This window comes from Sarcophilus harrisii, chromosome 2 (genome assembly GCF_902635505.1).
Source record: "Sarcophilus harrisii chromosome 2, mSarHar1.11, whole genome shotgun sequence".
In the NCBI taxonomy this organism is placed as follows: domain Eukaryota; kingdom Metazoa; phylum Chordata; class Mammalia; order Dasyuromorphia; family Dasyuridae; genus Sarcophilus; species Sarcophilus harrisii.
The window spans coordinates 126,301,978-126,329,679 of NC_045427.1; the positions used below are offsets into that span (position 1 = coordinate 126,301,978).

At 33.2% G+C, this 27,702-nt stretch overlaps 1 protein-coding gene across 3 annotated transcripts in view; it reads left to right on the forward strand.

Annotated features, from left to right (window-relative positions):
- Nucleotides 1–27,702, forward strand: part of ADAM2 (ADAM metallopeptidase domain 2) — a 102,904-nt gene that overhangs the window by 73,716 nt on the left and 1,486 nt on the right. Inside the window, exons 14-20 of one of the 3 annotated variants that reach the window (XM_031950737.1) lie at nucleotides 13–211; nucleotides 383–488; nucleotides 7,131–7,314; nucleotides 10,358–10,435; nucleotides 10,647–10,761; nucleotides 23,386–23,545; nucleotides 25,124–25,186. In XM_031950737.1, the coding sequence (XP_031806597.1) occupies nucleotides 13–211; nucleotides 383–488; nucleotides 7,131–7,314; nucleotides 10,358–10,435; nucleotides 10,647–10,761; nucleotides 23,386–23,545; nucleotides 25,124–25,184 (903 nt within the window). In that variant the 3' untranslated portion in view covers nucleotides 25,185–25,186. The remainder of the gene's footprint in view (nucleotides 1–12; nucleotides 212–382; nucleotides 489–7,130; nucleotides 7,315–10,357; nucleotides 10,436–10,646; nucleotides 10,762–23,385; nucleotides 23,546–25,123; nucleotides 25,187–27,702) is intronic. The other 2 variants (XM_031950738.1, XM_031950739.1) reach the window with 2 other exon arrangements.

Sequence of the window (27,702 nt, forward strand, 5' to 3'; positions counted from 1 at the left end):
TGGCTTTATAAGTTTAGTGAAAGAGGTACACAATGTCGAGAACGGGCTGATTTGGATTGTGATCTCCCTGAATATTGTAATGGATCCTCTGAATTCTGTCAACCTGACTTACATGTTCAAGATGGACATAACTGCCGTAACAGAACGGCTTTCTGCTATAAAGGAAAATGTCCAGATCCAAATGATCAGTGTAGAGAAATATTTGGTAAAGGTAATTATGATAATTATTTGTGTTGCCCTGAAGGCTTAAAGAAACTTTGAGAAATGAAAATTTAAAACCATAATGTTTATAAAAATGTATTTTGAAAAAATTCTATTTTTAAAAATCTGTTAATTTTATTTTAAAGTTATAATATAATTAACTTATCTGTCATTTTTTAAGATTCATCTGTTGGTGCTAATGAATGTTTTGAAGAACTTAATAGTAAGGCAGATAGGTCAGGACACTGTGGTCGCACTCCAAAAGGATTTAGACAGTGTGGGTGGAGGTATGTTTTTTTTTTTTTTATTATTTTTTCCTAAGTTGCATTGTAAAGCCAATTTTAAGCATTCATTTAAAAAAGTATTTGCAAAATTTCTCTTTCCTTCCCTTACATCCCTCACATTCCAAGGCAGTAAACAATTTATTATAGATTAGATATGGTCAATCATGAAAAAACATACCACCGTATTAGTCATGTGGTTAAAAAAAAAGACACAAACCCAAAGATGAAAAAAGATGAAAAAATGCAGAAAGTGAAAAGTAGTATGCTTACTTCTGCATTCAGACTTCATCAGTTCTTTCTTGGGAGGTGAATGGCATTTTTCATCATGAGTTCTTTGTAATTGTCTGGGATCATTGTTTTGCTAAGTCAATTGATTTACAATTGATCCTTTTAAAGTATTACAGTTACTGTGTACAATGTTCTCTTGGTTCTGTTTATTTAACTTCATTCATACAAGTCTTTTCAGGTTTTTCTGAAATTATCCTAGTCATCATTTCTTATAGCATAGAAATATTCGATTACACTCATATACCAGAACTTGTTCAGCCATTCCCCAGTTGATGCACATTTCCTCAGTTTCCAGTTCTTTGCTGCTACAAAAAGAGCTGCTATAAATATACTTATATAAATAGGTCTTTCCTTGCTTTCCCTGTTTTGATCTCTTTGGGATATAGACCTAGGAGAAGTATTGCTTAATCAGAGGGTAGGCACAATTTTATGCACAGCCCTTTGGAGTTGCAAATTGTTCTCCAGATTGATTTGATCAGTTCACAACTCTACAATGCATCAGTGTCCAAATTTGCCCACATCCTTTCCAGCACTTATTATTTTGCTTTTCTCTCATTTTAGTCATTCTGATAGGTGTGGGATGGCACAATTCTGAGTTGCCATTTTTTAAAATCAGTAATGATTTAAAGAATTCAGCAGTTTTTTTTTTTTTTTTTACTCTTTTGGTGATGAAAGCAATTAGAGATTTACATTTTATTAACTTAATTTTATTTAAATTTTTTTGCCTTTTATTGTACTTCAATTTAATATTTTCCCTATTCTCACCACTTGAATTTATTTTCTAACCTATAAACATGCTAAATCAAATAGGTTAAAACTTCAAATCATTTTCTAACTTGGACGGCAGTTTTTCTTTTTTTGTGTTTCAGAAGAATGTGTGACAAAGAATATATGTTCTTTTAAACAACAGTTTTGCAATGGAATGAGGATGTGATTTCTTAAATATAGTCTTGAATTTCGTAAAACATCCATTGCTTTGCAGAAATAAAATAAAATACTATCTCCCAAGATCTTCTCTCATTTTTTCTATTTCCTGAAATTTTTTTCTGTGATTCCTTGGTACTTTAATTCTTTGTTTCTGTTTACTTGGAGTATTTTTTCCCCTTTGACCAGTAAACTTTGGACTTTTGTTAGTATTCTTAGGATTATTTATTTAAGGGTTTCTTTCTGAAGGTAATAAGTGGATTCTTTTGTTTTTATTTTATCTTTTGGTTCTGGGCATTCTTCATTTATAATTTTAAAAATAAAGTGATGTGTTTTTTTTAATAGCTTTCCAGGATTCTGATGATTCTTTAAATATTTTTTTTTTTACTTTCCCCCCAATCAAGATAACTGTTTTTAATAGTATGTATCTTACATTTTATTAGAATTTGCATGGAGTTAATATTTGGGTAAGGTTTTCTGCTTTTGTGTTCTAAGATATTTATTTTTCTTTCAATTCTTTCTTTTGGTGATTGTATTTCACATATAATTTTATTTTTATTTTTATCTTCTTATTTTATTTTCTTATAATCCTTTGGCCAAGTCATTTTCCCCTTTCTGACTTATAGTTGTTATTGAAATTATGTTAGTTATTATGGAGACAATGTCACCTGAGAGTTGACTTCTTGAGCTTCTATTTATGTTTTTATATAATATTCTACATTCTGTTCTCTTTATTCATATCTCCATTCTGAGTTCATGACATGATCTTTTTGTCTTAGGACCAGCAAAACTCAACTCTTTCCATATTCTTAAATGAGGTGGTAAGGCTCTATTAATTCCCAACATAATTTTCTTGGGCTCTTATTGCTCATTTCAGTCTCCTGTGGTGTGTGTATGCCTTGCTCTTGCAATTCAGATTCATTGACATTGCTAATAACTCTGAAACTGGTAGTCTCTGGTCACAATATTGTTTTCAGACTTTTCTGCATTCCCATTCCTCCATTCCCCCCGGGCTGCTCAGGTCTGAGTGTTTCTTTAGACTTCTAGATTATCTACCTGATTTCATGCTACTTTTCCTTTGCAGTGTTAGCTTTCTTTTGGTGCAATTTTGGGTTGGATGAAGGAATTTACTGATGTTTCTTTCTGTAAGTCTTCCCTTTTTGTCCTGGTTGCATCCATTTTATTTATGCAAAAGCTGTTCAATTTCATAAAATTTAAATGTTCTACTTTTGTCTTTTGTAATGATTTTTGTGTCTTGTTTGGTTAAGAATTCACCACCAACCCATAATATAAAAAATATATGATTTGCTTCTTTTCTCCTTTTTTGTGGGATAATCTTTAAGATTCAGTTCACATATCCATTTTGAATAATGTGGTTAATGTGATTATATAGTATAATGTTTCAAATAAATATTGGGTTATTAAATTCATTTATTTCTAATTCTTTTTAGTGAACAATTCTTATTGTTAATTTACTACTTGATTGATTTTCATTGTTTCTTTGTAAGTGTCACTTTACTAACTGTTAGGATTTGATTTTTTGTTAACATTTACATAGGGCAATTAAAATTGATTTCATACTGTCTACTATTTAGATGGGGAAAACCTTTCCCAGAAGAGAGTAAATTGGACAATTATAAATCAATTAGAAGGTTAATTATAGAATTTTAGAGATCCTTACTCCATTTAAATGTTCTTATCTCTCTAATACCATTATTTTAATTATATATAGGATCAAATTTAAGTAGATCTAGATTCAGACCAATTATATCTCACTTCACAAGACCAAAGAAGAGAACCTCAACAAAACTGGAGAATGCCATTTTAATTAAGGGTTTACTTTGAAGATTGCCTAAGTTTTTTGCTCAGCACCTCTTTTCCACGAATCTCAATGCTTTCCATAGTGACAAAAACTGATTCATTGGCTTGTATCTAGGACCACCATTAGTATTCCTCTCTTGGAGGCCTCTAGTATATCCAGAATCTGCTGGTATGTCCTACCCTTGCCCACTCGCCACCCCGTATGTCTGATTCTTCTGAGCCAATTAGTGGGGAGAAGTATGCTTATTTCTGCTTGAACTGGGCCCTAGATTGGGGAATAATAATATTTCAGAGACTATGCAGGACACCTTCCCCTTCTTCCTGAAATGTTGCTTCAGCCCAACCAAAGAAGGAAAGAATTAAAAAAGTGGGCCAGGGCAAAAATATGAATGATTGTGAAGCAGGTTGTGGTCCCTTTAAGAAACTGTATTTCCTTTTAATCTGTGATCCCTTTCAAATTCTCAGCTCCTCCTGGGGAAGGCATATCCCCCTAGACAAGTTATCTTTCCAGGATGTGAGGGCCTTTGATTCAATTAGAAATCCTGGTCAAAAAGCACCCCTTTTGAAGTGTTGTTAATTCAAATAGATCTGGACTGATAAAAATCTAAGCCCGGGAACCTGGGCTGTCCCAGCCCCCACGAAGACACCCAATATAACCGCTTTCCTCAACCAAAGTCTTTTGTAGATGGACCTAGGTAGCTCACTCAGCTGCTAGGATCTTCTGTCCACTGAGAAAGCATTCTCAGTGCAAAACTCTATTTTTCAATAGATCTGCCACTATAGAAGTCAGTCTCTTGGTAAATTGATTTCTATCCAACAATAAACTTTCATTTTGCAACAAATAATTTGGGAATGAGTGAATTCTTTCACTCCTAAAACCTGAAGCCGATTTAAAGGGGATTCTTAACAACTCTCTTATTGCCACTAACCTCTAGACCACTAGGAATTGAGACCACTCAAACCACATCAATTGCACTGGGTCTGAAGGAAAGGAAGTTGAATCTCAGATAAGATTAATTTCATTTCCCTAGAGCAGGGGTGGGGGACCTTTTTTTGCTACCAAAGACCATTTTGATATTTATAACTTAATTTGAGGCCATAGAACATTATCAGCTTATTGAACTTAAAATGCAGTGGGAGGTTATTTTTACCCAATTTTCTGTTCCTACTGCCCATGGCAGGATATGCCCCACCCTTGCCTTGGGCAAAGACCAATGCCACTGAATATAAATCATCCAATAGGAAAAAATGCTGAGGTAGATTTGCAATATAGCTTTAGAACTAAACCTACTATCAAAGAGATAGAGGTATGAGGGATAGACAAAAGAGCATGGGAAAATAGGAATTAAGGCAAAGTGAAGGAAGCAGAGTTGAGAAATAATACAAAATGATCACAATAATTTAAATGGAGACAGAGAAAGATAGGAAGGAAGGAGGGAGGAGAAATAGGAAATCAGTAAAAATCCAAATGAATTGGAGCTTTATTTATTATTTTATTCATTGCCCAAACTTAAGAAGGCTATGGACAAAATGTTAAAAATATAGATTACATTTAAAAATATGTAAGTTTTGTCAAAAATTGAGAAAGCACTGGGAGCCTGTATATTTTCAGTGCTTCCAAGGTAGTATGATCCATAGAGTTTTGGTCACCAACCTCCTGGTCTGTACTCCGGGCCTTTCCCAGGGAGGGCTTTTGTTCTCTTTCTAACACAAACTGTAAATATTTTTCTCTGTCCTGGAATTGCAACCCATACTTGGGTATTGGATGAAAGAATCATCCTCCTCCTACTGCTAGCTTAAGAATCTCCTGTTGTATCTTTCTCACCAGGTGTTTAGTCCCCTTTAGTCCCCTTATCTTCCCTAGAGCCCTGAAGGCTCCTGCTACTGCTGAGGCAACTGGGCTGCCCGCTCCAAGCCTTGTAGCTGGTGCAGCTTCTACCTTATCAGGTCCAGCCCTAGGGTCAGCAGACCTGTCTTTCTGGTCTCAAGCTGTCCTAGAAAGGGAAGTGACTGAGCCTTTTTTTGGTTATCCCACTTGGGATTTTATTTTTAAAAGTTTTTTAAAAGTTGTTTTAAGAGTTTGGTTGGTAAAGCTCTATTCACTCCACCATCTTGCTTCTATTGCCGTCAAAAGGATATTTTGAATAATATTAACTCTGAAAAAAAAACTGTCAAAGAGCTCAAAGAGGTTGTGACAGAATGTTTTCTTTATTCCCTTGAAAAAGGGAAAGCTAAATATGTGTGTGGCATCTGGTCTAGGACCAAGGAGACCCACAGCAGTGAGGCTAAATCTTAATATACATAGAGGTGGCAAGGGAAAGTATCCAGCAGTGAGGTAATGACAGGAACACGAGTTTGTCTAATGACAGGAAGTCTATTCACCACAGGGTTTCATTGCTGGAATGTGGCTCCTGCAGGTGCTTGCACAATTCAGGGAAAACCTAGTAATGGTTTGAGCCACTTCTGTAGCAAAATCCCTTTAGGAGGTCAGGGCAAAGGACCATTGTTATTCCAAGTTTAGGACACAGCTTGCTTGTTTGTCTTTAACTCTGGAAAACAAAGTATCTCTTGATAATAAAAAAAGAAGGGAATAGCTTTGGTGAGGGAGAGCACTTGACAACAAGTAGACCTAGTAAGGACAAAAATGCATTTGAGAAAACAAAATATCTTGAATAACAAAGGAAACAATAATGAAACATTAGAAGCAAGGACAAACAATACTTCCAGGCTTGAATTTATGTTGTAAAATATCAATCATTAAAACAACTTGGTATTAGTTAAAAACAGAAATCTTAATAGATTAAAACAGACTAAATAAGAAAAAAACAGTAATAATTAAACTCAACAAATTGATAAAGTTAATAACACAAATCAACCTATTTTAGAAGAACTGCTATTTATACCCACATTTTATGTCATTTTCCACAATAAATTTATAATGCCCATATGACTGAATGTTAAAGATCATATCATACAAAAATCTGAAGAGAAACATACTTTCATGGTTATAAATATGGAGTAAATTCTTAGCCAAACAAGAAATAAAAATAATTATAAAGAATAAAAGACATTTTTATTACAAGAAATTAAAACACTTTTTCATTAACAAAATTAACATAACTAGAATAAAAAGGGAAATTGTTGGCTAGGAAAATAAATTTTATCTACAATCTTTGGTAAGGATTTGATGTTAAGGATAATAAAGCTAACAAATAGTTGTGACTAAAAGCCATTACCTAATAAATCATCATCAATGGATATCATCAACAAAGACTTTTCAGAAAAATTATAAACGAATGTAAACTATATGAAAAAATTCTCCAAATCAAACAATCAGAGATATGGATATCAATCCATTCAAGGTTTTACCCTACTCTTAGGAAATTCTCAAGGATGACCTAACATGGGATTATTCAGTAAATTCTTCTTCATTTTTAGTTATATAATTTAAGCTTTTTTTTTTTTGGAGTGCTCTTCCATTTGGATTAATCCTTTTTAAAGAATTAATCTTTTAGTACAGAACTTTAAAGAGTATTTTAGTTCTCACAAAGCTAAAATATTGTCAAGTGCTAAATGGATAATAATAATTTTCTTCTCTTGATACATTTATAGGAATCTCCTCTGTGCAAAAGTAATGTGTGAATATACAAATCCAAGACCATTTTTTAATACACAAGCAACTGTTATTTATGTTAATGCAGATGATCATCTCTGCATCACCTTAGACTTCCCAACAGATGATGATACTAAGGACCCCATGTGGGTACGCAATGGAATTGTTTGTGGTTATAAAAAGGTAACAGCAATTTATTTTTATATCTTAAAAAGTGAGTTTGACTTTCAAGACAATTTGAAATTTTTTTCTGCTATTCTAAACTTTGTTATTCTACTATTCTAAACATCATCAGATCCATAAAAAATAATGTAAGGTCTACTGATGTACATAGATAGCAGAAAACTAATTCTGCCCTGGGTATAAGTGTATATATGAATGAATGAAAAAAAAATCATTCATCAAGTGTTTACTTACATATACGAAGCAATAGGAGCTGGCTTTTAGATTTCTTTCAGATACCAGTGTTAAATGCCTGACATTTGGGGATTTGGGACTAGAACTCAGGAGAAAAATTGACTGAACTTTTAGATCTCAGAGTCATCTTCATGGAAAGGATAATTAAATTCATATGAAGCATTCACTAAGTAAGACAGTGTAGAAAAAAGAAGCCCTAGGATAGATACTTGTGAGACACCTGCAGAGAGGTAATGTGATATGAATGATGGTCCAGCAAAGGACGCTATGTAGTAATTGTACAAAGAATCAAAGACAGGAAATATATGACACAAAAATCCAGAAAAAAATATCTAGAAGGAGATGGCAGTCCACAGTGTCAAATGTTGTGGAGGCAATAAAGATAAGGACTGAGAAGAGACCATAAGAATTAATGATTAAGAAGTTATTGGTATTCTGAAAGAAAAGTTTCAATTGGATGATGAAATTGGAACTCAAATTGTAAAGGGTTGAGAGGTGAGTTAATGAAGAGAAAGTGGAAATAGAGAGTATGATCCCTTTTTTCTAGTAGTTTGAGAAAAAAAAAGGAGATATGGACTGCTAAGTTCAGGATCTGATAAGGTCTAATGAAGGTTTTTTTTTTTTTTTTAAGAATAGAAGTGGACAAGTTTGAAAACGGAATAAAAGGAACTAATAGATTTTTCTCTTACTTGGATCTTCCAAGATATAATCTCCTTTCATAAGTTTTACATATAAATATGATTTCTTTAACATCCTCCTCTCTGTCCACATAATGGACTTTTCACGTATATACCTTTTCTTTGTTTTCTTAATGAAGTCATAGGAAAGTTGAGAATTCTAAATGGGAATTGCTTTGTCTTTTCTTTGTATCCTCAAGTATAAGTTTCTTCATTTTATTTTGTATTTTTCTTTGAACAGCCTTCATCTATGAAACTATCTTTAAGAAAATTTTGTTATTCCTTTTTCCTTCATCATTGGCTCTGAGGATATTTTCAGCTCTTAGGTTCTTTGATTTTGTGATGTCTTCATAAGTCTTCCCTCTTGTAGCTTAAACATCCCCAATTCTTTTTACCAACTCTATGTGACATCTTTTTGAGGCCCTTGATCATTTTGGTTACTCTCTTCTATTTATTTTCTAGTTTATCAATGACTTTTCCTCAGTGTGTTGCATCCAAATATCATCTGATGAGGACAGAGTATAGAAAGCCATTTATTCAGGGTACTATGTCCATGATCAAATTAATTGTCTAGATTTCTTTGTTTTTTGACTCAGTTTCATAACACATTAAATATCTTACCTAGATTTGTACTGTCTACACATTTGCTAAATTATCATTAACCATCTCTTAATAATATGTTTTATAATTTTTTCAACATAAATCAGGATGCATGGCAGGCAATTTAGATTTCATTGTCTTGCTCTTTTTAATTAGTTAAAATAGAGTTTAAATAGTTTTAATAGATTTAAATAGTTTTCCCAACTATATAGTTAAAATAGATTTCCTGACTCCAGTCTGTCTTATATACTGCTGCTAAAGTAATTTCCCTTAAACATAGATTGACCATGTAATTCTCACACTCAATCAACTCCAGTGGCTTTCTGTTGTCTCTAGAATAAAATATAAACTTTTTATTTTTTAAAAAGGATTGGGCTAAATCCATCTTTATGGGCTCACTGGACATTACTTCCCCCTTCTCATTGTGGAGCCAAATTGGCCTTCTTTCTGTTTCTTACACATGTCACTCCATCTTCCCTTTCTATGCCTTTGCACTGATTATTCTATGCCTGGAATGCATTTCCTCCTTGCTTCTGTTCTCAGAATTCTACTTTTCCTTTAAGATGTAGGCAAAGGATCATTTTCTTCATTAAGCTTTTCCTTATTTTCAACTTCTCACTTTCTGTTTGTCCAATATATCCAATTTGTGGTCAGATATTATCATTAGTATCTTACAATATCTCTCATATGTTGCCTTCTCTCCTTTCAAAAGTCACTTCCTTTCATCACCTTTTACCTTGACTATTGGATTAGCCTTTTACTGGTTTCCCTGCATTGTTTCTCTGACTCAACTTCTTCATCTATTGTGATGACCGAGCTAACACCCTGTATACCTTAGAATCGGCTGGAGTCAGGATAAGCAAAAGTCCTTAGTCTTTATTCTTGGTCTTTAGGGGTAGAAGTGAACAGGATGGAAGCAGAATCTCTGCAGCCTCCTTCTTCCTCATCCACCACCAAGGCTCGTTTTACTCCACTTCCTAGTTCCTCTTACAATTCTCTGTATACACCAATCATTGAGCCAGCACAAGATAGTGGGAAGGGCCATTCCCCAAGCACATGCCCATAGAGTATTGTCCAATCGGTAGTTAGCCCTAAGTACTTGAACCGACCTTACTTAGTGCAACGACTCAAGAATTTCAGCCCTCCACAATCTATAAAATGAAGACCATAATGATAGCACATAGCTCCCAAAGTTGTTAAGAGGATCAGCCATATTTGACATCAACACTCATATATGTAAAGCATTTTGAAAATCTTAAAGTGATAGAAAAAATGATGGTTATTATTATCATCATTTTACCTTACAATAATTATTAACCACAAGTATCAGCCTCACAAGAGACTAACTCTTTTTTACCTGAAATAATGGTACCGTCTCCTCTGCTTATTTTGAAGTTCTTATGCTACTTTTATGCCCTTTACTGTTTTTTTTCAATCACATAAGCATTTAAATATCCAAACAACCTTTAAATTGTAAAAGCTTCTTTCAGAGAATTACTTTGAATGTATTTCTTATTTAACTTAATTTTTAGGTTTGTTTGAACCGGCAATGTGTAGACCTTATTGACCTGGGATTTGATTGTCATCTTAAAAAATGCATGGGCCATGGGGTAAGTGGAAGTGGCTTGGAGGTATTTTGTAAATTATGCATGCATGAGAATTATATTTAGCCTTCTTGTTATTATAATAGTGTTATTAATGAGGATATTTCATGTTTCTAAATGTTTCTTATATAAAATTCTCTTTTAAAAATATAGATAATAGATGACATACTTTTCATGAAAATTCCAGCATCACCATCACATTTCCACTTGGTTTCAGGTTTGCAATAATCTAAAACACTGTCACTGTGAAGATGGGTGGCTCCCTCCAAACTGCACCATTCCAACCACTGGACTAGGAGGAAGTATTGACAGTGGAATCCATTCAAAATCTGGTGAGTATTATAGAGAATAAAAATTCAATTTCTTTGTCACCAAATGAGATTCTTAAAAATACTTATTGGCTAATAATACTTATTATGTAATTCAATATTCCTTTCCATAAAGTTTGGACCCATTCACAACCCTATGATAGTACAATAGTATTGTTTTTAAATCAAAGGCATCCTAGTAATGATTTTTGCTATTATCAATTTAATGGGCATAAAGTTGAATTTAAGAATTGCTCTAATTTGGATTTTTAAAATTTATATGTTTTAAAAATATTATGTGTTTTTTTTCCTTGAAGATTATCTAATTGGCAACCCATTCTGCTCTGGGGTATTAAGATATAGAAGTAGAAAAAGTACCCACTTATTTGATCTACGTTTGGCATTTATTGATAGTATTAAAAACCAATCTAGTGAATAAAGGACACTAAATATGCAGGCTTGTTTTTTGTTATATTTTAACCTGGTCTTGACCTTGATTCAAGCTTTAATAGGTTTGTTTTTTTTTTGTGTGTTTGTGTATATGTGTGTATGTGTGTGTGTGTGTGTGTATACTATTTGCTGCTCTCTCTCTCTGTGAAGATCGCGTATTTTAAAATCAGCACGAGTCAGGAATTCAGGTTAGGGGAAAATCGTCAGTCTTTATTCTCAGTGAAGAAAGATTGGAGATGGAAGAGAATCGGCGATAGCAATGTGTGCAGCTGAGTCAAGAAGCTAGCTCGACCAGCAGCCACACAACCAGCAGCTCAGAGTCTCGAACCCAGGCCCAATCTCTCCCAGCTTCTCTTCCTGTCCCTCTCTCTGCCTCTACCCACCAAAATCGTCATTTCCTATACAACACATCAGGACTTGCACGGAGAGTGGGCAGGGACCATTCTTTATCCAATCATGTATATTAATAGAGTATAGCCCAATTACTATTTAGCCTCATGTACTTGGACCTCAGTGCATCAACTCAAACCTCAGCCCATTACACTCTCCATTTCATTTTTTTTCAATTATTTGTAAAAATGCTTTACCATTCCTTTAAAAAAATTTTTGAGTTCCAATTTCAATCCCTGTTTCTCTCCTTGAAAAGGCCAGCAATTTGATATAGATTATACATGTGCAGTCTTGCAAAACATATTTCCATATTAGCCATGTTGCAAAAGAAAATGCAGGGCGAAATGGGGAAAAACTGGAATCTTTCCCAGTAAGATCTGGAGTGAAGCAAGGTTGCCCACTGTCACCATTATTATTCAATATTGTATTAGAAACACTAGCCTCGGCAATAAGAGTGAAGAAAGAGATTAAAAGAATCAGAATAGGCAGTGAGGAAACCAAACTATCACTCTTTGCAGATGATATGATGGTATACTTAGAGAACCCCAGAGATTCTACTAAAAAGTTATTAGAAATAATCCATAACTTTAGCAAAGTTGCAGGTTATAAAATAAATCCCCATAAATCCTCAGCATTTTTATACATCACCAACAAAATCCAACAGCAAGAGATACGAAGAGAAATTCCATTCAGAATAACTGTTGACAGCATAAAATATTTGGGAATCTATCTACCAAAGGAAAGTCAGGAATTATATGAGCAAAATTATAAAAAACTTTCCACACAAATAAAGTCAGACTTAAACAATTGGAAAAATATTAAGTGCTCCTGGGTCGAGCAAATATAATAAAGATGACAATCTCCCTAAACTAATCTATTTATTTAGTGCTATACCAATCAGACTTCCAAGAAAATATTTTAATGATCTAGAAAAAATAACAACAAAATTCATATGGAATAATAAAAGGTCAAGAATCTCAAAAGAATTAATGAAAAAAAAATCAAATGAAGGTGGCCTAGTTGTACCTGATCTAAAACTATATTATAAAGCAGCAGTCACCAAAACCATTTGGTATTGGCTAAGAAATAGATTAGTTGATCAGTGGAACAGGTTAGGTTCACAAGACAGAATAGTCAACCATAGCAATTTAGTGTTTGACAAACCCAAAGATCCTAACTTTTGGGATAAGAATTCATTATTTGACAAAAACTGCTGGGATAACTGGAAATTAGTATGGCAGAAATTAGGCCTGGACCCACACTTAACACCATATACCAAGATAAAATCAAAATGGGTCCATGATTTAGACATAAAGAATGAGAGTATAATTGGAGGAACATAGGATAGTTTATCTCTCAGACTTGTGGAGGAGGAAGAAATTTGTGACCAAAGATGAACTAGAGACCATTATTGATCACAAAATAGAAAATTTTGATTACATCAAATTAAAAAGCTTCTGTAGAAACAAAACTAATGTAAACAAGATTAGAAGGGAAGCAACAAACTAGGAAAACATCTTTACAGTTAAAGGTTCTGAAAAAGGCCTCATTTCCAAAATATATAGAGAACTGACTCTAATTTATAAGAAACCAAGTCATTCTCCAATTGATAAATGGTCAAAGGATATGAACACTTTTCAGATGATGAAATTGAAATTATTACCACTCCTATGAAAGAGTGTTCCAAATCATTATTAATCAGAGAAATGCAAATTAAGACAACTCTAAGATGCCACTATACACCTGTCAGATTGGCTAAGATGACAGGAAAAAATAATGATGATTGTTGGAGGACACTGATACGTTGCTGGTGGAGTTGTGAATGAATCCAACCATTCTGGAGAGCAATCTGGAATTATGCCCAAAAAGTTATCAAACTGTGCATACCCTTTGATCCAGCAGTGTTTCTACTGGGCTTATACCCCAAGGAGATAATAAAGAAGGGAAAGGGACCAATATGTGCCAAAATGTTTGTGGCAGCCCTGTTTGTAGTGGCTAGAAGCTGGAAACTCCAGTGGATGCCCATCAGTTGGAGAATGGTTGGGTAAACTGTGGTATATGAATGTTATGGAATATTATTGTTCTGTAAGAAATGACCAGCAGGATGAATACAAAGAGACTTGGAGAGAATTACATGAACTGATGCTAAGTGGAAATGAGCAGAACCAAGAGATCATTATATACATCAACAACGATACTGTATGAAGATGTAATCTGATGGAAGTGGATTTCTTTGACAAAGAGACCTAATTCAGTTTCAATTGATCAATGATGGACAGAAGCAGCTACACCCAAAGAAAAAACACTGGGAAATGAATGTAAACTATTTGCATTTTTGTTTTTCTTCCCGGGTTATTTGTATGTTCTGAATCCAATTCTCTCTGTGCAACAAGAAAACTGTTTGGATCTGCACACATACATTGTATCTATGACATACTAGGACATATTCAGCATATATAGGACTGCTTGCCATCTAGGGGAGGGGGTGGAGGGAGAAAGGGGAAAATCGGAACAGAAGTGAGTGCAAGGGATAATGTTGTAAAAAAAATTACCCTGGCATGGATTCTGTCATTAAAAAGTTACTATAATAAAAATAAATAAATAAATAAAAAAGAAAAAAAGAAAATGCGGGCCAAAAAGAAAAAAAAATTGTAAAACAAAAAGTATCCTTTGAACTGCATTCAGATTCCATCAGTTCTTTCTCTGGATATGAATAGCATTTTTCCTCATAAATCCTTTGATATTTGTCATGGATCAATGTATTGCTGAGAATAATTTATATATTCAGAGTTAATCATTATACAATATTGCTGTTACTGTGTACGATGTGCTTCTAGTATTGTTCACTTCACTTTTCATCACTGCATATGTCTTCCCAAATTTTTTCTTAATGCATTTGACTTTGTCATTTCTTGTAGTAAAATAATATTCCATCAAAATCATGTACCATAACTTGTTTGGTCACTCTGCAATTGATGGGCATTTCCTCAATTTCCATTGCTTTGCTGCCCCATCAAGAACTGCTATATTTTTGTACATATAGATCCCTTTCTTTTTTCTTTGATATCTTTGAGATGCAGACCTACAGTGATATTTCTGGGTCAAAGAGGATACATACTTTTATAGTTCTTTGGGCATAGTTCCAAATTAGCTCACAATACCACCAAACATGGATATCCCAATTTTCCTGCATCCTTACCAAAATTTCTTATGGCCTTTTCTGTCATATCAGTCAATCTGATAGGCTTGAAGTGGTAATACATAGTTGTGTTAATTTGCATTTCTCTAATCAATAGTTATATAGAGAATTTTTCATGTGATTACAGAGTTCTGATTAATTTACTCTCACCAGTTTCCTGCTTTCCCTCTAATCTTGTCAGCATTTATGTGCAAAACCTTTTAAATTTAATATAATCAGAATTATTCATTTTACATCTTGTAATGCTTTCTATTTCTTGTTTATCAAAAATCTGATTCTTCTTCATAGATCTCGCAGTTAATATTCCATGCTCCTCTAATTTGCTTATGATATTACCCTTTATATTTAAATCATGTATCCATTTTGATTTTATCTTGGTATATGGTGTGAAATGTTGGTCTATATCTAATTTCTTCTCAGCTTTCCAGTTTCCCCAGCAATTTTTGTCAAACAGTGAGTTCTTTTCCCCAAAGTTTTTTGGATCTCTGGGTTTGTCAAATATTAGATTATGGTCATTTACTAATGTATATTGTATACCTAATCTATTTCATTGATATATCAATTTCTTAACCAGTACCAGTTTCTTTTGAGCATTACCACTTTATAATATAGTTTGAAATCAGGTACTGCTAGACCACTTTTTATGGTTTTTTTCGTTGACTTATTTAATATTATTGACATTTTGTCCTTCCATGTGAGTTTAGTTAGTAATTTTTTCAAGTTGTATAAAATGACTTTTGGTAGTTTGATATGGAATACATAAGTAAATTCATTTAGATAGAATTGTCATTTTTATTACATTGACTTGACAATGCCTGTGAACAATTAACATCTCTCCAATTATTTACATCTGACTTTGTGAAAAGTACTTTGTAATTCCATTCATATGATTCCTGAGTTTGTTTTGCAGATAGATTTCCAAGCATTTAAAATTGTCTGCACTTATTTTAAATGGAATTTCTTTTTAAAAATCTCTTTTCTGCTATACTTTGTTGTTAGTATGCAAAAATATTGATCTGTGGGAATTTATTTTATATCCTGCAATTTTGCTAAAGTGTTTATTTTTGCTAGTTTCTTTTTTTTTTTTAAATGTTTCTTTAAGGTTATCTAAGTATATCATTATGTAATTTGCCAAAGGTGACAATTCTATTTGCTTTTCGTCCAGTCTAATTCCTTAAGGTTCTTTTTCTTTTCTTATTGTAATAGACAAAATTAAATAATATTGGTGACACAAAGTGATGATAATGGGTGTGTTTGCTTCAACTTGATATCACTGAGAAAACTTCAAGCTTATCCCCATTATAGATAGTACTTATTGAAGGTTTGGTTTTTTTACATAGATACCACTTATCTTTTAAGAAAAACTCCATTTATTGCTTTGCTTTTTGGTATTTTTTAATAGGAATAAGTGTTACATTTTGTCAAAAGCTTTTGAAGCATCTATTAAGATAATAATATGATTTTTGTTGATTTTGTTATTTATACTGTCAATTGTGCTCATAGCTTTTCTAATATTAAGTTTGCTCTCTATTCCTTCTATAAATTCCACTTGGTCATAGTGTATGGCCCTTGTGATATATTTCTGTAATCTTCTTGCTAGTATTTTATTTAATTTTTTTGTATAAATATTCATTAGGGAAATTAGTCTATAGTTTTTTATTTTCCTTTGTTTTACTTTTTCCTGGTTTAGGCATAAGCACTATATTTGTATCAGGAAAGAAAACTGGTGGGATTTCATTTATTTTTTTCAAAAAGTTTATATGGTATTGAAATTGTTTTGTAAATGTTTGGTAAAATTCACTTGTGAATCTATGTGGTCCTGGGCACATTTTTCTTTGGGAGTTTATTGATGACTTGCTCAATTTTTTTCTAAATAGGGCTATTTAAATATTCCATTTCCTTTTTTTAAAAATATGGGCAATTTATGTTTTTATAAATATTCATCCACTTCATTTGGATTTTCAGATTTTTTTGGCATGCAATTGGTCAAAATAGATCGTATTAATTGTTTTAATTTCTTATTCATTAATGGTGAACTTGCCCTTTTCATTTTTTATATTGAAAATTTGATTAATGGTGAACTTGCCCTTTTCATTTTTTATATTGAAAATTTGATTTTCTTCTTTCTTTTTAAAGTCAAATTAACTAATGTTCTATCTCTTTTATTATTATTATTTCTAAAACCAGTTCCTACCACTATTTGTTAGCTCAATGACTTTATTATTTTCAGTTTTATTCATTTCTTCTTTGGTTTTTTAGATTCAAATTTGATTAATAATTGAGAATTTTTAATTTGTTCTTTTTCTAATTTGTTTTAGTTGCATGCCAAATGGATTGATCTTCTCTTTTTCTTTTATTGATGTAAGTTCTTAGACATTTAAAACTTCCCCTAAGTGCTACTTTGGCTGAATCTCAATAAATTTTGATTTTTGGTGTCATTGTTATCATTCTCTTTAATGAAATTATTTTTTCTATGATTTGCTCTTTAATTAGAATTAGAATTCTTAATTAGAATGAATTTTAATTCTTTATTTCCAGTGTCCTTTCCCGAATGTAATTTTGCTTGCATTATGGTTTGAAAAGTGTGCATTTAATATTTTTGCTTTTCTGCAATTTGGTGTACAGTGGTATCCATGACCAGTTTTTGTGAAAGTGCCATGCGTAGCTGGAAAAGGTGTACTTTCTATTCCCATTCAATTTTCTCCATATGTAACTTTTGTAACATTCTATTCATCTCCTTCAATTCTTTCTTGTTTATTTTCTTGTTAAATTTGTCTAGTTCTGAGAGAATAAAGTTTTGATTTCCCATTAGTAAAATTTTAAGGTTTTTTTATTCATGTAACATTTAACTTTTACTTTAGGAATTTGGATTTCATATCACTTGTTGCATATTTATTTAGTATTAATATTACTTCTTTGTCTAGGATAATTTTAGTAAGATGTAGTTTCACTGCTTATCATATTTAATTAGATATATTTTTGTTTTGTTTGAGATTATGATGGATTGCTTTGCTTTTTTCGCTTTAGCTGAAGGATAACAGTTTCTGATCCAGCTCTAATTTTTACTCTGTGTGTATTTCCTTTAAGTTTCAAGATTTTTTTTAGCTTAGTATTTTTCCCCAAATACATCAAAAAACAATTTTGAATATTCATTTTTAAAAACTGACTTCCAAATTCTCTTCTTCCTTACCCATCCTTTTTATTTAGAAGGTGAGCACTATGATATAGGTTATACATGTAAAGTCATGCAAAATTTATATTGTAAAAGAAAAAAATAGAGCAAAATTAAAACAAGAAAAAAAAGTAAAAAATTTTATGTTTTCATGGAGAATTTATTCAGACTCTATCAATTCTTTCTCTGGAAATGGATATATTTTTCAGAAATCCTTTAAAATTGTCTTGGATCATTATATTGCTGAGATTAATTAAGTCATTCACCGTTGATCTTCTTGCATTTGCTGTTACTGTGTACAGTGTTCTCCCAGTTCAACTTATTTCACTTTGCATCAGTTTACTAAGTCTCCATAGTTTTTTCTGAAACCATCCTTTGTAATCTCCTTTTGATCAATTGTTTAATTCCCTTACTATTGTGAACTGAGAACTCTGGAAGCATCATTGAATCATCAGTGATGATTCAGTCACTTCCAATGCCTGATCTTAGTTTGTTGGAGTTTGGTTTGCACTGGCTTGATCCACACTGGATTGATTGCATTCTATTCTCATTTCAGTGTGACAAATCTTTCCCGCCAACTTTCTTGTCTTGGGCTGGAAAATTATTTCACCCCATTCTTTTGTGGATTTTGCTATTTCAGAATCTATTTTTGAGCTTTTGTTTAAAGATGCTCTTCCTCCTCTCCTCCTCCTCCTCCTCTCCTTCTTTTCTTCTTCTTCTTTTTCTTCCTCCTCTTCCTCCTCCTCTTCTTCCGCTTCCTCCTCTTCCTCCTCCTCTTCTTCCTCTTCCTCTTTCTCCTTCTCCTCCTCCTCCTCCTCTCCTTTCCTCCCTCCTTCCTTCCTTTCTTTTCTCCCTGATTCCTTCCTTTTCTTTTTCCCTTTCTCTATTCTCCCTCTCTTTCTCTTTCCCTCTCCCCATCTCTCCCTTCTTCCCTCTCTCTTTCCCCTATCCCTTGTCAAAAGTCTATTTTACTTCTACCCACTGCTTTCTTAATTCACCTTCCTTTCTATCATCTACCCTTCCCTTTTTTCTTTCCACCCACATTGGAAAATTTAGATTTCTAAACCCAAATGAATGTATATGCTATTTTTGAGCCAATTTTGATAAGAATAAGTTTCAAGTATTGCTTGCCACCTCACATCTCCCCCTCCACTGTAATAGCTCTTTGGCATTTCTTTCATGTCAGATAATTTCTCCCATTCTGCCTATCCATTTTTCCTTCTCTAAGTGCATTCCTTTCTCACCTCTTAATTTTATTTTTTTAAGGTATGATCTCATCATATTCAATTCACACCCATATCCTCTGTCTATGTACACTTTCTTTTTTTTTTTTATTATAGCTTTTTTATTTACAAGTTATATGCATGGGTAATTTTACAGCATTGACAATTTCCAAACCTTTTGTTGCAATTTTTCCCCTCCTTCCCCCGACTCCCTCCCCTAGACAGTCGGATGACCAGTATGTGTTAAATATATTAAAGTATACATTAAATACAAAATAAGTTTACATGTCCAAATTGTTATTTTGCTGTTATATATACTCTTTCTAACTACCCTAAAATTTTTAATACTTACAAGCATTATCTTTCCATGAAGGAATGTAAATGTTAGCTTATTGAATCCCTTAGGATTTCTCTTTCATATTTTTATGTTTCTCTTGAGTTTTGTATTTGAAAATCAGATTTTCTATTCTACTCTGGCCTTTTCTTCAGGAGCACTTGAAAGTTCTCTCATCAAATATCTATTTTTCCCTTGAATGATTATGCTCAGGTTTGTTGGGTAGATTATTCTTGGTTGTAATCCTTTGTCTTCTGGAATGTCATGTTCTAACCCTTCTAATCCTTCAACATGGAAGCTGCTAAATCTTCTGTTTTCCTGATTATGGATCCATGATAGTTGAATTGTTTCGGTCTGCTTACAGCATTTTATTGCTGATCTGAATTTTACCCTTGAGCACTGGAATTTGGCTACAGTGTTCCTGTGACTTTTCATTTTGGGCCTTCTTTAAGGAAGCAAGTGTTAGATTATTTCTATTTTTATTTTACCCTCTGGTTCTAGGATACCAGGATATTTTTCCTTTATAATTTCTCGAAAGAAGATGCTTAGGCTATTTTTTTGGATCACGAATTTCAGGAAATTCAATAATTCTTAATTTTCCTTTGTTCTATTTTCTTAGTCAGTTTTTCCAATGAGAGATTTCACATTTTAATAGATTTTTTCATTCTTATGATTTTGTTTTATTGCTTTTTGATATGTCATGGGGTCATTAGCTTATATTTGACCAATTCTGCTTTTTAATAAGTGCTTTTCTTCAATGTATTTTTAAATTCTTTTTATCATTTGCTCTATTCTGATTTTTACGCATTTTCTTTAATTTTTTTGTTCCTCTATTGTCAAGCTGTTGATTTTCTTTTCATAATTTTCTTGAATTATTCTTATTTCTTTTCCTATTTTCCTCTACTTTTCTGAGTTTTAAAATCTTTTTTGTTGCTCTATCCTAGGAATTCTTGTTGGACTTGTTTCCAATTCATATATTTTTCCTTTGACACTTCACATGTAGCTGTTTTGTTATAATTGCCTTCTTCTAAATCTTTTTCTTGATCTTCCCTATCACTAACGTAATTTTTATGGTTAAGTTTTTTTTTTTATTGGACTTTCTCTGTTTTTATCCTACCTGGTTTAGGTATTAGTACCATGTCTCTGTCATAAAAGGAATTTGATAGGAGTCCTTCATTCCCTATTTTTTCATATAGTTTATATAGTATTGGAATTAATTGTTCTTTACATGTTTGGTAGAATTCATATGTAAATCCATCTGGTCCTGGGGATTTTTTCTTAGGGAATTGAGTAATAGCTTGTTCTATTTCTTTTTCTAAAATGGGACTATTTCAGTAATTTATTTCCTCTTCTCTTAATCTGGGCAATCTATATTTTTGTAGATATTCCTCCATTTCACTTAGGTTATTAAATTTATTGGCATAAAGTTGGGCAAAATAACTCCTAATTATTGCTCTAGTTTCCTCTTCATTGGTGGAAAGTTCTCCCTAATTTGTTATACTCTGGATATTGTGGATTCTGCCAGCCAGAACTAAATTCAGAGGCTGGATTTGTGAATTAGTCTGAGGGTTGTGAGAGAAGATCAGAAAGAAATGTGTGTCCTCTCCACCATCTTGGCTCTGCCTCTTACTCCCTGATTACTACTTCTTCTTATTCTTCACTTGTTCATTGCCTTTTTTCTATTTCATAAATATCCTAAACTGTGATCCTTTTTTCTACATTCTCTTCTTTGATCATCCCATGTTCTTTTATCAACTTCAAAAAGATGATTTTCAAATCCACAGAATTAAAATTTTGCAAATTCAACTTACCTTTGGACATTTCCATTTTGATATCTTGCTAATACTTCAAATTTTATAGTCAAAAACTAAAATCAGTATCTTCTACAAAACTTTTCTTTTCTTCCAAATATCCTATTTGGTTTGATAATACCATCATGATCCTAGGAACTCAGACTCAAAAACTTCAATCATCCTTGTTTCCTTTTCCTTCCCTACTCCATCCATTCTGTTGATAAGTGTTATCCCTCAATATATTTCAAATCTAGGTTCTTCTGTCTGCTATATATTACTGTTACTTTAGTTCAGGCCTTTTCACCTCCCACCTATGTCTATTGCCATAGACTTCTAAGTTGTCTCCTTGCTTCCTCTCCAGTGTATCCTCCTCCTACTTTTCCATGTAGCTGCCAAAACTTCAGACCTCAGTCATAAATCTGACTAATTCATATTAAAATCTTCAATAGCTCCTTGTTGCCCATAGGTTAAAGTTTAAATTCTCTCCCCTGACATTTAGATCTTTCATATATTCTATCTTTCAGTTAAACTGGACAACAACAAACAAAGAATAACAGCTAGCACTTACATAACAATATAAGGTTTGCAAAACAGTTTATAAATATCATTTCACTTTATACTGATTAAAGTCTTAAGGAAGGAAATGATATTTTTATCCTGATATTATGAATGGAAAAATTGAGGCTAAAAGAGATAAAGTAATTTGTCTAGGGCCTCACAATTAATACGTGACTAAGGCCAGATTTGAACTTAGTTCTTCCTGACTCCAGTTCCTTCTCTTTATAAACTGAGCTACCTACATGCCTGGACTAATAGTCCTTTCCTGAATTTAACATGACTAAGTTATCCATGCATAGGCTATGTCCCATACATGGAGTACTTTTGATTTTCATCTCTACCCTTCAAAATCCTTCTCTTCATTCAAAGATCAACTCAGGAGCCATCTCCTCCTTGAAACCTTCCATGATCCTTGTAGCCAAGTTTATTTTCTCTCCCCTCCCTTGAATTTTTCTAAAAAATTTTGTCTGGAGCTCTCCTCTGCTTTAACCATATTTGTATTGTACTTATAGGTGTATACATTGTGTATCTTCTGTTTCAATGTAAAATTGCTTTAGCTTGGGAACTATGTAACTTTAATTTTTATTCATTCAGAGAACTTTAATCCTTTTTGAAAGTGAATTAATTAAATTAAATAGTTTGAGTCTACCTTGATGAGATAGTATCTCATGATATTATTCTGAACAAGAGGAAGACACATAGTATAAATGATAATTATGTGAATTCATAATTGATTTAATTGCCAGACTCAGAATACTGTTAAATAGAACCATGCCAGCTTGGAACCTCTAGTAAAAGTGTCTTAAGAATCTGTCATTGACCCCTTTTTCTTCAATAACTATATTAGTGACTTGGATGAAGCCACAGACACATAACTTAACAAGTTACAGATAACACAGAGTTTGGACAGATCGTTAACATGCTGTGCAAAAAAGATTGTGATCCAAAAATATTTTGGCAAACTAAAATAAATCTAATAAGATAAAATTTAATAGGGATAAATATAGTAAACAGGTTTAAAAAATAATTCTAAAAATACAGGATGGCAGAGCCATGAAATTTGTGATTGTTATTTTGTGGACTACAAACTCACTTTGAATCAATGATGTGACGTGGCAACCTAAAAATGTTAACTTGATCTGTAGCATCATTTTACAGAATGAGTGATGTGGTAATCCTGCTATTCTTTACCCCGAGGAGAAAATACATCTAGTTATATATCTGACATCCTTCTCCTTGTCCATATAGGCAGATTTCCCAGCTTGCTATTGCTCTCTTGCCATACCTGTCAAGAATACAAGTTATTTTCACTCCATAATGATGGATCAGAGTAGTACTTTAGAGGAGATTAATATAGATGTGTACATTGTATGTAAAATATATAGCAGTATTTATATTCAATTTAGCTACATAAACAAATTAATGATACATTAAGTCAATCACAATATAGTTTAAAATTTGCCAGTTTCATAGCCAGATACTTTTCGTTATGATTGATGTCAGCTTTTATTTTTTATTTTTTCCCTTAGATTTACTTGCAATATCTTCAGGTCACAGATCTAATAACTTGGGCATCGCAATTGGCTTCCCCATAGCAGTTATTTTCACAATAGCGATAATCTTTGTAATGATATATTTTCGCCATGGAATAAAATGTAGATGTATACTTCAGGACACACCAAGTGATGAGTAACTTTACTTTTTTAATTACAAATTTATTAAATACTACTAGCATATGTAATTTATAAATTCCTTGTACTAGTCACTCTAATAGAAAACTAAACTTTGCATATATTTAACAATTTTTTGGTAACATCTCAGCTGAGATTTGTTTCTTTAATTTTGGGTGAAGGATAAATTGACAGGCAATTAGGAAACATTTCAGTATTTTTCATCTGGATTCCCATCTAATTTTTGCCTTTAGTAAACTTCTGTGGCAAAACTTTCTTTCCCATTCAGAACTGATGTGGTTGCCTGACTTCTCATAAGCAGGCTCTGAAATATAAGCTCTGGCAGATTCTCCCATGCTAAAAAGGCTTTGTGTATATGATGATATTTAACTAACTAAAGGCTCATCTCCATTAGGTTTCCCAGTAGATATAGAAAGAACAAAGATTAGTCAGTAGAGGGTGACAAAAGGGACAATTTATTGGAGTATATGGAATGTGATGAGAGCAAGAATGCATGTAGAATGATTTGTTTGGGAAATAAGAAGAGCTACCTCCTCATGCAAGATAGGGATGGAAGAAATTGTTGGGGACTACATCTGAATGACATAAGATGATGAGAGAGCTCTTGGCAAATTTTTTTGAAAAAAATATGATTCAAAATCCTCAGTTTAGAGGGTGGGAGAGTGAATGCTCTGTGAAACCTCAGGAGGAATTAAAAAAAAGGTTTAGGATAGCTGTCATTTTGAATGGAATAGTGAATTAAGGGAGTACAAAAGGTTTCTTTTGGTACTAAACTAGGAACTAAACTCATTGAGACAAGGAGTGCCCTGGGATAGGAATGGGATGTTAATAGATAACAGCTATCAAAACAGGTCTTACAGTGATAATACAAATGCCCCAAACGAAGAAGATCAGTTGGCATGGGACCAGGTCAAGCATCATTACTCCAAATGTCACTGAGAGGTATAATACACCCATACACTATGCAGCATGTTATTCAGAGTCTTAGGCATGATTTACAGCAAGTCATGTATAATCATGGCTGTAAAAATATTCTTCCTTTTTGCTTTTCCTACCTTTCTGTATTCCCTGGGTTTTTATTGAAGTGAAGTTTTAAAATTTCAGCCCTAATTAAACTATGTAGAAGGTAGATTAAAAAATACATAATAGTGAATTTAACTAGAAAGTGTGATGTAAACGGGATTAATTTTTATGCTCCAGAATTAAGAGATGATAGTAGGAAGATTCAAGTCTAAGGAAGGTTATAAAAGATTGAATTATAACTTTGGACACAAATTAAGATCTATTATTAGAGATGGATATAATAAATCCAATTTTGATTTACCCTTAAGTGATAGCATCTGTTCTCATCTTTTGAAGGAAACTTGAAGTAAACCATTTTTCATGGGTGAATAAAGAGAAACCCAATTAGCTGCATATATCTAAGCAACAAAAGCATAGAGGTATCCAGAGGCATCCCATTATTCTCAGGTAGTCAGGAATAATTTTCTTCAGTAAGATACTAGTAGGTAGAGAAGTATTTTCTATTCTTTCCCTCCATTTAAAATATTATTAAAATTTTCTTTTACATATGAAGATCATTTGTGGAAGACAGTCATTCAAAAGAAGCTAAGAACAATCCAAAATTAAAGACATGAAGGTGAGTTTTGGGTAGTTTGTACCCAAACAAAAAACACATAGAAGACTTACAAGTTCTCTATTTAAAATACATTTACCTCTGCAAGCCAATTCTTTCACAACTCTCAGGTGCAACTTAATTATTGCTTATATTAAGAAGTAAAACATTAAAAGTCTATTCAAGAGACTTCTAGTTCAAATGATGAACAAGGTGGTAAATCAAACATTTTCTTCAAACCACTCCAGCCATTTGATTCCCTCCCTTTCTCTTCCTCCATCAAAAGAAAATTGTGGGGCAGATATAATAACAGTCAAATTAACAGAATATGGAATGTTAGACTTGATAAAAAAATAAAATCCTTTCTTTATAAAGTATCATGCCTTATAAAGTAGGGAATGCTGATCCTTAGAGTACTCTCTCAGCTCCACTCCCTTATCAGCTTACATATTTTCACAACAGTTGGATGTAGGGGTGTTCAGGCAGAACTAGCTCTTCTGGTGTGAGGTTTTCTAAGCTCTTTTCAGGACTGCCTGTCCACATTTGGTGTCTGCTTTGTGTCTCCAAGAAGATGCAGCATGTACATCAGCCATACCCTGGTAGATTTTCTCACAAATGGGCTAAACCAGATTGAGGGTAACTGACCTCAAACCATTAGGAAGGTATCCACTCCAGGAAGGTGAAGAATTCATTTGACCGAATGGGTGGATGAGAATAATGCATCCCCTTGGTCGTGAAGGCAGCTGAAGGAGGCAAAGTGAAGTGCTTGGAACTTGGTCGACATCGAAAATGCCAGGGTTATCCATTGCATCCAAGGCCACACTGGTAGTCTTGACTTTTGTCTTGCCATTGGACTTTGATGACTGTGAAGGAGAGAATGAGGCTAACAACGTTCTTCAATTTTGCCTTGCTTAAATTTAATTCATGAGGGAATGGTCATCATCCTGTGATATCACTGGTCCTCTGAAAATAAAGTACAAACAATAATCCACAACAATAACACAAGCCAATTTACAAGTTTATGTAGTGCTTGACTAGAACAGAGATGCCCCATCCTAAAATACTCTGTACAAATAATCATGCCCCTTCTATTCTGCAAGAAGCAAATGTTGATATTGACCAGCCAAATCAAGAAAAAAAGGTAGAAGAGACTTTGAATGGACTAAAAATATGATGCTTCCTGAATAGGGACTGATCCCTGGAACAGAGAATCTCCAGGACAAGAGTGATTTAATGCAAACATCCCTGGCCTTCCTTCACATTACCCAAAGTGTCAGGTACTGATTCTTCCAAGCCACAAGGGGAAAAGAGGAGTCAGCTAGTATATCATCATGAGTCACTGATGTGGGGCTAACAGCAGCTGATCTTGAAATAAACAGAGCCTGGAGTTAGGAAGACCCAGTTCAAATTCAAGTTATATGTTTACTAGCTGTGTGACCTTGGACAACTCACCTAATCTCTATTTGCCCTAGTTTCTTCAACAGTAAAATAAGGATAACAACCTTCCAGCATTATTGTGAGAATCAAAAATAGCTATTATTTGTAAAGTATCAAGAACTTGCCTTAGCATAATTCCTGGACATTTTTATACTCTATATTTATTCCCTTCCCTTTCTAAAGGAAATGAGACTAAAAACCAAATAGGGTTAGCTCTGTTCCCCTACAGGATATTTGTGCCAGTGAACCAAGCAAATAAAACCTATATCCCCACAGCTGAGGGTACTGAGGCAGCCTTACAGTTGTAAGATTAATCTAGGTTCAGAATTCATATTTCAAAAGGCACAGTTTTAAAGAGAGTGGGTGCAAGTTTATTACTGCTCAGAACCTTGATTTAAATACAACAGAAGAGGAAACTCATACCACAAAAGTAATATATTATTAACAAACACAGTAACCACTATAACAAACAACACACAACATACATCATCATCATTCCAAGGAAACACCCACATCAGAATCTGGAATGGGAACCATTGCCAGGCAAGTTTGCATAAGACTTCCTAACCCAAATCCTCCAATTCCCTTTCCAATAAGGGGTTTTGGTAGGCTGAGAACAAAGAAGGCACTATGCTATGTATTCTTATTTGATACATGACTTTTGAGATGTAATATCCTCCCAGGTATAGGATGCTCCATCATGAGAGGCCCACCAAGTAGAATATTTGTTCATTCCTTTAGGAGGACTGTATTTATTCAAGGAACTGGCCAGGTTTCCAGGGTAAATACAGGCCTGCAATAAAGGATATTCATTAATTAATATGCTAGACGAGTGGACTTTAAACTTCTTTGTGCTTTCCTATAATTCTGTCAGATAACTGCAAGCATGTTCTGATGTTCTCAGCAAAAAAGTTACATAAAAGAAAGGAGAGACTTAATCACTTAAGATTCCTTACCACTAGAATTCCTTACAATAATCTAACCTCAAGGTCTATCTACCAGTAAAGGGAAGATGTAAGAGAGGAAACAATGGGGGAATGAAAGAAATTGTTAAAACACCAAAGATATCAAGAGAAAAGGTAAATATCATGTCTGTTACTTTA